General features: G+C 49.7%; 1 protein-coding gene across 1 annotated transcript in view; it reads left to right on the top strand.

The window, feature by feature from the left end:
• The window catches only part of ERC2 (ELKS/RAB6-interacting/CAST family member 2), a 743930-nt gene that overhangs the window by 334824 nt on the left and 396919 nt on the right, over positions 1-12187 (top strand). Inside the window, exons 8-12 of the mRNA XM_044675466.1 lie at positions 5902-6230; positions 6296-6366; positions 8479-8903; positions 9165-9400; positions 9483-9998. Of these exons, the coding sequence (XP_044531401.1) occupies positions 5902-6230; positions 6296-6366; positions 8479-8903; positions 9165-9400; positions 9483-9998 (1577 nt within the window). The remainder of the gene's footprint in view (positions 1-5901; positions 6231-6295; positions 6367-8478; positions 8904-9164; positions 9401-9482; positions 9999-12187) is intronic.

Here is a 12187-nt window from a genome sequence, read left to right as displayed (position 1 = left end):
TCTTTCTTTCTGTCTATTCATCCATCCATCCATCCATCTATCTATATAGTTAAATTCCCTCATTTTACTATTGAAGAAACTGAGGCCAAGAGGTTAGCTGTCTTGCTCAGTGTTACACACAGGTTATTCCAAGATAAGTTTTGCATCAAGAAAAGGATTCAAAGGTTCATTGAAGTTTGGAGAGCCCTTGGATTCTCTGTGATGGCAGCTCAGAAAATGGTGATCAGTCAGTCAATCAACAGCATTAGTGAAGCACTTAGCACAGTTCCCCAGTGCTTAGCACAGTGCCTGACTCATAGTAAGAATTTGATAAATGTTGATTGACTGATTGATTGATTATTAAGCATCTAGTATGTACCAGCACCTATGCTAAGTGCAGGGGACACCAAGAAAAAGAAACAAAAAAAAGTCCCTGACTACAAGGAGTTCACATTCTAATAAGAGAGATCACATTTGAATAACTAGAAACCAACAAAATATAGCCATATAAATGGAAGGTAGCTTAGAGGGAAACTGCTGCACAAAGAACCACCTGGGATGGGTCCTGAAGGAAGCTGGGGAGCTCAGAACCTCAGAGTGAGGAGATTCTAGACATAAGGGCACAGCCAAAGCAAAGGTGTGGAGATGAGAGATGAAATATCATTTGCCAAGAACAACAATAAGGCCAGTGTGGCTGGATTGTGTACTGTATGGAGAAGAGCAAAGTATGAGAATGTCGGAAAGGTAGGCAGGGGCCAGGCTCTGAGGAGTTTCTGTTTGAATCTTGAGATCATGGGGAGCCACTAGGGTTTGCTGAGTGTGGATAGGAGAGCCTAATATGGTCAAACCAATGCTTTCAAAAACTCTCCGAAAAGTTTTTTTTTTTTTTCCTAGGGAGAAAACAGACTCATACTTAGGTTATTGATGGGCACCTTTCTGGGTCTGGCCATTTGTAGACTGTCTGAATTGAGACTTCTGGTGAATCCTTGGACCTGTTGTTTTCATGACGTATGGAGGGAGCCTTGGTTTTCCTAAACTTATTTCAAGAAAAAAAAGCTCTTTTGTATTATTCCTTGAAAAAATTTGATATTTCTTCACTACTGGACTTATTTTACAGCGTAAGTAATGACAGAAGATTTTGTTTACTTTGGAAGGCCTGCCTCTATCCATGGCATAACCATTGGCCTAGTGATGGAGCTCCAAGATGCTGGGACTACCTACATTCCTACGTTGTCTGTGTTTCTGGATCCTGGTGTTCACACCACACACCACACCACTTAATTGACTGGATTCTGAGCCATCCTCCAAATGTCCCTATATTGAAATGTTTTATTTCCAGACATCCTTATTACCTCAGTTTCTAATCTATTCAAAATCAAAGAAGGAAATCCACCACCACCTTCCTCATTGCCCTTTTCCATTTGGGAAGCCCAGAATTCATTTTATGGCTTTTGATGAAATAGAATGCGAAGCGAAATTTCCAAAAGAAACAAATCAGAAGAGAGTTGACTGAAGTGAGTGAGGGTAGTACCTAATTCTTGAGATGGCTCCCGGACCTGATTCAGCAAATCATAAAACTCTCCTTACAATCTATGGAAATATGGAAACCATCAGCAAAAGGAATAACTGAAGTTTAAAAAAAAAGCTTTTCTGTGGTCACATCCTTAGTGTTGAACTGGGTGCCGATAGTGTTGAACTTACCTCCAAATTGGTTCTATGGGACATCCTTATAACACATAAAATGTCTTTTATATGTGAGGTGGGGGAAAATGCAGCTTGTTGTAAAGTCTATAAAGCTTTTATTCCCTTTGTAGAATGATTCTCTTTTCTTTTAACTGTTGGGGGTATTTTTAAGCTTGCCACCTAGTTCAAGAAATAACCTACATTGTTCCAGTTGGGTCTGAGACAAGCCCTCAGCTCCCAGAGATCGTGATTGATTTCCCACTCTGGAGTGTGTTGCCATGTCTTTGAAATGGAACATTTGCGACAGGGCACAGAACATTTAGTGTGATGGATGCCGACCAATAACTAAATGAATGGTTTGCAAGAAATGACAGACAGGGAGTGGCGCAGCCTTGGTCCAGTAGGTCATCTCTGTGTTTGTGTTTGAGTTGTGGTGAGAGGAGCAGGATTTATTTATCTAATAAAGTAAAAGTTGACTGGAGAGTCCAAAATGAGCTAAGTTCCAATCCTCATTCCCTGACCCTCTCTGCCTATGGCTCTCTCCCCCCAGTGCCAGCGCCTCTCCTTCCCAATCAAATCCTCTGAGAAGAATGACATTTAGTAGATTGTTCAACTTCTGTCAGTTTTAGGGCATAAAGATTCAAATACATGACCACTTTATCAAGTTAGATATTATTTAGATTAAATATAGAGCTATAATTGAATGCTTTCAATTAAGAAAATCGGAAAATGACTAAGTGCCAGGTCAAATAATATTAGATTTACTGTATTTCATTGAGAAAACTTCTTCTTCTCTTCCTTCTTTCTCCTAGATTTTTCCTTTTTCTTCCTTTTGCTTCCTTTCCACCCCCTCTTCTCTCCTTACATGCTTCTCCTTTCTTCCTTTGTCTCCCATTCTCCCTTTCTTCTTTTTTCTTTCTCTCCTTCCTCTTCTCCCTTCTTTCTTCTTCTCCCTCCTGTTTCTTCCCCTTTCCTTCCTGTTCCTCCCTTTCTTTTTCCATATTTCCTTTTCCCTCTCTCTCTTCCTCTTTTCCCTCCTTTCCCTTTTCTCTTCTTTTTCCCATCTCTTCTTTCTTTCCTAATGAGAGTGTAGGCTCTTCCACTTAGTACTTGGGTGGCCTTGGCCAAGTCTCATCCCTTCTCTAGGATTAACTTTCACATTTGTGTTTCCCAATATTTCCAAAAAACACTTTCTTTCCAAAAGCCCTATGAGATCCAGTGGTTCCCAAGCTTTTTTGGCCTACCGCCCCCTTTCCAGAAAAAATATTACTTAGCGCTCCCTGTTCCGTACTATCACCACTCCCTTACAGTTATTCACCACTCCCAAATGCACCTGTGGCCATCACCGCCCCCCTGGATCGCTGCAACACCCACCAGGGGGCGGTGGTGCCCACTTTGGGAATCACTGAGATAGACGGTACAGATAGAATTATTCCAAATTAAATATAAATATAAATTTCAAGTCTTCCCTTGAATAAACATTTGAATTGAAGTTAGTTGACTCTTCCGTTTGGATTCCCTTTCCAAGTATTAATGGAGCTAGGGGTGGCTTGTTCTTAGTAGTCCATCTTTTGTCCAAGTTACCACTTTCAAGCCCCAGTACATAGGACAAGGACTGTCCATAGTTCCAGTCACTGATGAAATGACTTACCATTAAACCTCAGGTCCTCTATCTGAAGAGAAGTCCAATGACTTTGGTTCTTCTGATGGCATGCTTTCCCATCATGGGGAAGAAAGATTTTCCCAAAGAAATCCTCCAGAATAATTTTTGAGGAAGGAATCTTGAGAAGGAACTTTGCTAGATGGAAATTGGCTTTCTAGATGCTGTTATTTTCCTACAAATTCCAGATACAAAAGTATCTGGGACTTTTCCATAGAGGATGAAAACCATTTTCCTTTGAGAACTGGGCTTTCTCCAGAATGCTTTGAAGGCTGTTTGTGGCTTAGATTGTGCTGATTCCTTTAAGTCCTTTGGAAAGCCAAGTGCCAAGACCATGACCAAGTGGACACTCTGGAATTTGGCTAAAGACTTTAGTCCTTAAAAACTAATTTGTCCTTTTTTTTTCTTTCTTTTTTTTCTTTTTTTTTTTTGGTGAGGAGAGAGGTAGAATTGTTGTGTTTCATCTTGTCCTTGTTTCAGTCACACACACACACACATACATACATATGTATAGATGTAAAGGCAGGTAGGTTCAGAGTCTTAAATTCAATTCCTGCTTCAGACACTAGTTATATAATACAGGGCAACTCACGGGACTTCTACCAACCTCAGTTTCCACATCTGTAAAATGAGGTTATAATGAGTGGCTTCTAAGGTCCTCTTCCCCTTTTGATCTGTGATCTTCTGTAGTTAAATGAGAAGTCATACCACATTTTACTTTTTAAGATTGTGGCAACTTAATCGCTGAGGTAGAGATTATAGAACATGGAATTTGGACAAAAAAACACGTCACATGTTGCAATCTAAATATTGATTTAAAGGAAACCATCCGTTTTAGTGGGCTGGCCCTGTAGAAGAGAAGAAAGGAGAGATATAGCTTAAGAATCCTTAATCAAATCCCCTGGATTTTTCTGAGGATCAAAATAAAGTAAGTGCTAGGAAGACTTTAGATAAAGCAGTTTCCCTCCCATATACCCATGATGCAATGGAAAGAATGCAAGCTACACAATAGTACAGATTCCTGTGAGCTCAAGTCTGGCCTCCTAAGAGTAAGGAATTGTGTGGCCTTGGACCATTCACTTGTATAAGCCTCACTTTCCCTGTCTGTAAAATGAGGATTATAATAAAACTACTACTTTGATATAATAATAATAATAATAATAATGATGATGATGATGATGATGATGATGATGATGAATAAAAACTATTACTATAATAAGATTACTTCTTTGAACTGTTCTAAGGAGGCAGCTAAGTGGCAATAGGTAGAGCTTTGGGCCTGGAATCAGGAAGACTCATCTTTGTGACTTCAAATCTGTTCAGACATTTACTAGCTCTGTGACCCTGGTCAAGTCACTTAACTTTTTAGACCTCAGTTTCCTCAGCTGTCAAATGAGCTGGAGAAGGAAATGGCAAACCATTCCAGGATCTTTGCCAAGAAAACCCACGAGGAGTCAGACGTGACTGAAAAACAACTCAGTTACAACAAAAAAGGGTCTTGTGAGATGATATCATAAAAGCACTTTGTGAACCTTAAATCCTGCCATAAATGTCATCTATGTATAATAATATGACTTCATAATTGTATTTATTTGAATTAAAATAGGTTCAGATTGTCTTTCTTTATATCCTCGCATCAGGCCTGTAGCGAGGGCCTGATCGACTAATGGCCACAGCCGCCTTGGGTGACGGGTCAGTTGGGCGGAGCAGAACTCAGTGGTCTGCATCTTAGCACTCAGTCTTGGGGACTTGCTTGGGTCCTGGAGGCAGTAAGTGACTGGTCCAGGGTCTTGCAGCTCGCCAGGGCTAGAGGCAGCCTGGAGCCTTGGCCAGATCTTATTCCCCACCAGGTCCGTCTCCTGCCGGGCGGAGCCAAGTCCATTTTGACCAAGTGAAAGACCCCCCCCTCGCCAGACGGTCCGCATTCCCCGGGCCTCGAGGCATCCGCTTGAGAAATGACCAGCAGTGAGCCCCTTCGGGTGTCTGGCTGACCATTCAGCCCATCTGGGGGTCTCGAGCCCGGCCTCAGTGTTGCTTTCCTCCACGTGCTTCGATCCATTCCGTGATTTTGATGAGGAAATCCGCCGTTGGGGAGGCCTCCGGCCAAAGCCATGTCGATGGGCTGCTCGAGAGACTTCGTCGCCCCCTTCCCAGACTCGGGAGCCCCGGAGAGGCTTCGGGCTCTTGGGGAAGGACTTGGCCAGAGCTTCTCCCCGGTGACCGTGGAGGCTGCCCACCCCGCGAGCTGGGGGCCAAGAGCCTCTTCTTGCAGGGATGTTTTGCATTTGCCCCCAATTCCGCCATGAAACGCCCCGGTCTGGGAACATGTTTTCCTGGTTAAGGCTTGGATCCATCCTACAATTAGCTTAAAGACAAAGGAAGTGGAGTCGCTGCTCTGGAATTCCGAGCCAGGCGAAGGAGGAAAGTGCGGCTATTGTTTTGGGGCGTCGCTCTGGCCCGGTCGGGGGGGGGGGGGGGGGGGGGGGGGGCAGGGGATGTAAGCGGAGAGCGAGCTTCAGATTGAATGTTGGCGAAGGAATCTGGGCAGCCCCTCCGCCTGCTCTGGTTGGGGGAAGCAGGAACATGCAGTAGCCTGGACGCTCCACAGGGTGGCGCGGTGCGGTCGGGAGAAGCCCCGAGGCAGGGCTGGCCTAGAAGTGGGCTACCGAAGGCCAGCTCGGCCCAGCTCCTGGGCTCGGCCCTGCATCTGGCCGCCCTCCCTCGCCTCCGGGCCCTGCTCAGCCCTCCTCCCTGCATCCGCGTGAAGAGAACGTTTCCATCTTCATTTGGGTCCATCCGTGCCCCAGGGGCAGTTTTAGAGGAGGGGACGGTGGACGCCGCTCTCTGGGACCTCCAGGACTGCGGCGGGTCCTTCCGCGGGCAGCGTCGGCGCGGAGCTCCCTCATTCGTACCGCCAGATCGTCCTTCTGAATCAATCGCGGTTCATTTGCTAACATTCCCTCCCCCGCCCAGAGGACCAACCCACAGAATAAAGCGATTCTCGAAAGGGAGAGGCCGAATAGGCCTGCGAATAGGCCTGCGCGGTGAGCTGGACCGTCCATCCGGCCTCCCTCCAGGTGGAGAGCCGCCATTCCCCGCCCACATTCCCTCTGCGGAGAGGCGAGGAAGCTCCTTTTCTCCTTCTTTAGTCAGCCCGGCTTCTCCGGCATTAAATGGATATCGGGGGAAGGGGGGGGGGGGCTGAGTAAAATCATCATTTCAAATCTGACCTCGGATACTTGAGAGCCGGATGACTTGGAGCCAGTCACTTGACTCTGCCTCAGTTTCCTTTTCCATAAAATCAGTTGGAGAAGGAAGATCCTCCAGGATCTGTGCCAGGAAAACCCTGAAAGGGGTCACAAAGTGTTGGATAGAATTAAAAAATGAAAGAACGCCCCAAAATCATGATTCATTGAAGTCTTCTCCTTGTGTAAAACGTCATGGAATGATGGACCTGAATGGTTTTTCAAGCGGGAGCCTCTCTTCCTGCTGACTCTCTCTTTCCTCCTGATAGAACTCCTGGGCTCGATGCACGAGTGGTTTGTGAGAGGCCACGCGTGACCTCTGCCGTCTCTTAAAAAAGGTTGACTTCTCGCCGAGGGACCTTGTGATCTGCCCTTCCAAGGGAATGACCGGGAGGGGCTCCATTCACAGCTTATCCGCTCCTGGGGGACACGGTGGTTAGGGGGCCTCTGCTGGAGCATGTCAGAGCTGAGCTTAAGTCCAGCCTGAGACAGTTACCCGCTGCGGGGCTCAGGGCAAGTCAGGGAATCACTGGAAGCCTCAGTTTCCTCATCTGTAAAATGGGTTTAATAATAGCCCTACCCCGTAGGGATGTCGCGAGGATCAAACAAGATAGCAGCTAGAAGAACCTTCTATCGCCATCTAAATATGAGCATTCTTCTTCTTATTAATAAATAACTGTTAGATGGACATTATTGTGTTGGTGCCTGGAAGCCAAGAATAATAGCAATAAAAAGAATAGCAACAAAAAATCACCCAGTTCCTGCCCTCAAAGAGTTTATATTCTATGAGGAGACTCTAACCATAAAACCAAGAAAACAGCAAGTGTGGCTGGAGCCCAGGAGAGGCGGAGAAGACTTCTGGGGGAGACGGAACAGAGAATGTGGCTAATGCGTGAGGATGCTTTCTGGCTTTGAGACTGGCGGGGAGGAAGAGGTGGGCATCCCTCCTTGGGGGACTCTTCTCTGGGGCCCCTCATAGGCACACCCGACCGATTCCGGAAATGTTTCTTTTTAAAATTCTATTTCTTTAAAACCCCCACCTTCTGTCTTCGAATCAGCTGTGTGCATTGGTGCCAAGGCAGGAGAACAGTAAGAGCTAGGCAGTGGGGGTTCAGTGACTTTCCCAAGGTCACCCAGCTAGGAAGTATCTGAGGCCACATTTGGACCCACGATCTACCCATCTCTGGGCCTGGCTCTGAAGCCACTGAGCTACCTAGCCACCCCCCACATTTACTTTTTAATAAACAAACAAATAAATGAATAAATGAGAAACAAGTAGGACTCTGTGAACAATTTAAATTGGGCGTGAACACTGACAACCAGAAAAAAAAGTAATAAAAAGTAAAATAAAATAAAACAAACAAATAAATGAGTCAATAAAATAAAGTCAATAAATTCAATAAATAAAAAACAATAAATAAAAAGTAAAAAAAGCAAATACACTACTGGTGGGTCAATCAGTAAACATTGATTAAAAACCTCCAATGTGGCACGCATTATCCTAAGAGGATACAGGAAAAGACCAATGACTCTTCCTGCTCTCGCTCTAGTCAGGGAGAAAACATGAAAACAAAGGCATACAAATATGTTTTTTTTTTTTTTAAACCCTTAACTTCTGTGTATTGGCTCCTAGGTGGAAGAGGGGTAAGGGTGGGCCATGGGGGTTAAGTGACTTGCCCAGGGTCACCCAGCTGGGAAGTGGCTGAGGCGGGATTTGAACCCAGGACCTCCTGTCTCTAGGCCTGACTCTCCATCCACTGAGCTACCCAGCTGCCCCTACAAATAAGTTTTAATCTGGATAAACGGGTGTTATTCCTCCGAGGGAAGGGCTTTGGGAGAAGGCAGAGGGAGCTCTAGGGAAGGAGCTTCCTCTGCCAAGGTGGACCAGAACCCCTCAATTTCTGGTTCTAGAGTTGCTGCAGGCCCCGAGGCTCTGAGGGACTTGGCTAAAGTCAAACCGGCTGGACGGGTCTGCCTCTCCACTCGAACTCGGGTCTTCCTGAATCCGCAGGCTGCTCTCTCTTCACTTCCTCCAGCATGTCCACTGTCTGCCCCGTTCCGCGCCGGTCGGTGTCGTGGGCAGGACGGTGCCTGGATGCGGAGGGGGCCGGGGACACTCCGCGATGGACGATGTGGCCGCTGTGCAGCTTCTGGGGATTCACGGAGAATGCGACGGGCCAGGGAAGGCCGGCGGAGGCCTTGGCTGAAGCTCGGCGCCCGGGACGTTCCGGGAAGTGAGGAATTAGTCAGTCAGTCAGTGAGCATTTCTTCAGCATCCCCTGCGTGCCGGGCGCTGCTGCCCGAGAGCCGGAGTCCGGCCAGTGCCAGGGACTATGGTGAGGCGGCTACTAAGGCCGCCTTTGGTCACTGGATCAGTCCTGGGGGGAGGCCGGCTCTGCAGCCTCATTGAGAGCCTCTTTGGGCCGCCTCCAGCCGCAGCAGGCCCAGCAGGCCCAGCAGGGAGATGGTGGCTATGGCGAGACCATCCTTAGTAAAGATGCTCCTTAATGTCCGTGGCCGTGAGCTGAGGCAGGGAGAAGCCTCGGCCGGCCCCCTGGCGGGGGGCACCGCCTCTCCCGGGCACTTCCCACACGCAGGAAGCAGGGGGTCCCCGGGCTCCCGCCGTTGGCCCTTGGCTGGCTCTGCTAGAGCCCAGAGGCTGCTCCTTTGTCCTGGCCTCGGGGTCCGAGGCGGAGCCGGCTTGGCCCGGGAGGGAGGCCAGGAGGGCTCAAGAAGGGGTGAGGCAGGGCCCTTCTTCAGCCTCCTCGTGCTCGCCTGCGCCTCTGCGGCTCCTCCTCGGCCTTGGCTTCTGCTCAGCCTCCGCTTTCTGAGAGTTTTTCCTCCTGTGTGGATTAGAGGTTCGGGGTCTTTGGGGGGCTCCTATCGCTATTAGAGCTGTGCTTTGGGGCGTTCAGGGATCCCTGGAACCCCTGGGGGATGGGGAGGGGGTGGCAGCCCCCTCTTCTCTTCATAGAGCGGCGGAGCTGGACGGGACGTTCGGGGGGCTTGTCCGATCCCCACATTTCACAAACCGGTCATTATGGGAAGGGTCACCGCACAGAGGGGCCGGGCCGGGCCGCATCCGTCTTGTCCAGAACCTCTGGAGGGGCCCCTGGCAGGCTCTTGTCTCCCTGCGGAGAGAGACGGCGCCCGGGAGCGGGACGAGCGGAGGCGCTCGTGGAGGGCGCGGCAGGACGCCCTCTCTGGGCCTTCCACGTATGGCGGCCCTGCGGCCCTCCGGACCGCCGAGGGAGCGAGAGGACGGACGGCCCACGGCTCCCAGTGGACGTAGACCGGCTCTGAGCACGCCTTTGGGGGCGGGTCCTGAAGGGGCTGAATCAGAATGTGGGTCCGTCCCAAAGGGCCCCCCACCCCTGTCCTCCCGAGGGGTGCCCATGAGCCCTTCTCCGTGGGGGCTCCGAGCTGAGCTTGTGGGCTTCACTTCTGCCGGGCCTGCGGGCAGCCTCGGCCTGTGCGGGGGAGAAGGCGGCTGGGGAGAAGGTGGCTGGGGAGGCTCCTTAGCAGAAGTCCTGCCGGGGAGCTCCCAGACACGGCCACCGTGTGTGCACGTCCATGTCTGTGCGTGTTGATAACACACGTGTGTGCGCAGATCCCCACATACATACATGTGTAGCTTACACAGACGGCTTCTCTGCACATGCCCTACACGTAGAGGCAGAGACACGTTAGCAGTGCAAAACGCAGACACGCAGCTACCTCTACAGGGCAGGCACACACGGGCACATCCCTGGCTCTGTGTACATACGTGTCACATGCCTCCACACACAACACCCCTACATCACAGTCACACGCATGCACACACACATCCCTTCTCGCGTCCTTGTGGGCCTCGTACACGCATGACTCCATACACACGCATGGCTCCATACATCCACCCGTGTGCCTGTGGGGACATGGAGAGGCTCAGACATGCCCCGCCCCGAGCCGGGGGCTGCAGGACGGACAGATGCCCTCCTGTCCCCGTCATGCCGAGCCTGGCTGCGGAGGGGACGCCGGAGGGGGAGGCAGAAGCTCGCAGGACAAAGGAGGCGGCCCGTGGGAAAGGCCGGCGTGAGGGTGAGCCGGGGAGGAGGACGCCCATGGACAGAAGGCAGATGGGAGTCACCGAGGAGACGGACAGACAGACGCGCTCTATGAGAGACAGACGGGCTCCGGGAGGCCACAGAGAATCTGGGCAATGAGGGCCCGCGATGCTGGGGGGGAGATGGGGAGCCCAGATGTGGGGGGTCAGCAGCAATGAAGATGAAGAGAGGCCAAGATACACAGAGAGGGATGGAGAGGAGCCAGCCAGCGGAGGGGCTTCCTGAGCATCTGCTTGGAACAAGGCCCCCTCTGGGCTGGGAGGGGAGACCCCGAGGGCTCCTGCTTCTCCCAGATGGGGCCCCCTGCCGAAGGAGGGCCGAGCCCAGAGGGCCTTGCTGCTAGGGCAGGCTGGACTTGACCAGCAAAACAAACCTGAACCAGGACAGCAGCAGCTGCCTTTGGGGTAAGCCGCCCTGCCGGTACTGGGGGTCTCTGAAGCCGTGTTTGCCACGGAGGGGCTCCCCTTGGAGAGGGCCAAGCGGTCAGATAGGGATGGGGAGATCCTCCACAGCGAGGAGAAGCCAGGTGGCTGGATCCCGCTGCTGTCCTTGAGTCATTTCGGTGACTTGCTCAGGGTCACACATCTCTTAAGTTTCCAAGGCTGGATTTGAACTCTGATCTTCCTGATTCTTGGTCAGGCGCTCTAGCCACTGTGCCATCTAGCTTTTCTTTTTTTGAGGACGGAGGGGCTCATGAAAAGCAGCTCAGCAATACCACATTTGATTGCTTTCCCAAGATGGTCAAGGAAAATGGAAGAGAAACTGTTCTAAATACTGGTAACGGCTCTCTTGGTGGTGGCCAAGAACGGAACACGAGGGGAAGCCCGTGCCCTGGAGAAGGTCCGAACAAACGGCGGCGTCCGATCGTGACGGAACACGGCGGCGCCCGAGAAGCGCCGAGAGGTTAGTTTTGGAAAGACACGGAAAGACCTCCAAGAAACGATGAAGAGGGAAAGGAGCGGAGCCAAGAGGACGTTCTGTACAGCAACAGTAAGATCGTGGGAGGAGCGACTCGTGTTTGGCCCCCTTCAGAGCAAGAACCGATAAACGGAAAGAAGCAGGACGCAGTCTTGTAGGTACAGATTTTGTTTTGTTATTTTTGCTCAAAAGCTGCCTTCTCTGATGTGGGAAGAGGAAGAAGGGAGCCAGTGCACCAGCTGTTCAAGTGTAACGAATAAATAGTGAAGAAAGAATATAAATACGTGCACATAGATGTACATTATATATATATATATATACATATATATACATATATATATATATATACATATATATACATATATATGATATTTATTCTGACCTATAACAAAAGAAAGAAAGAAGCAGCTTGCTAACTTAGATCAGGGCCCCGGCCTTTCTTCCATCATGGAGCTCTTGGGCAGCCAGGCGAAGCCCGGAGATCTGTTCTCCGAATGTCTCTTTAAATACATAAAATACAAAGCATTTTAAAGGAAACCAACCGTATTGAAATGGTTGTCAAAATATTGGAAAAAATAGAGACGGGAGGTCTTGGTTCA

The sequence above is a fragment of the Gracilinanus agilis genome, chromosome 1 (assembly GCF_016433145.1).
Source record: "Gracilinanus agilis isolate LMUSP501 chromosome 1, AgileGrace, whole genome shotgun sequence".
NCBI classification, from domain to species: domain Eukaryota; kingdom Metazoa; phylum Chordata; class Mammalia; order Didelphimorphia; family Didelphidae; genus Gracilinanus; species Gracilinanus agilis.
This window is presented reverse-complemented; position numbering and strand designations above follow the sequence as displayed.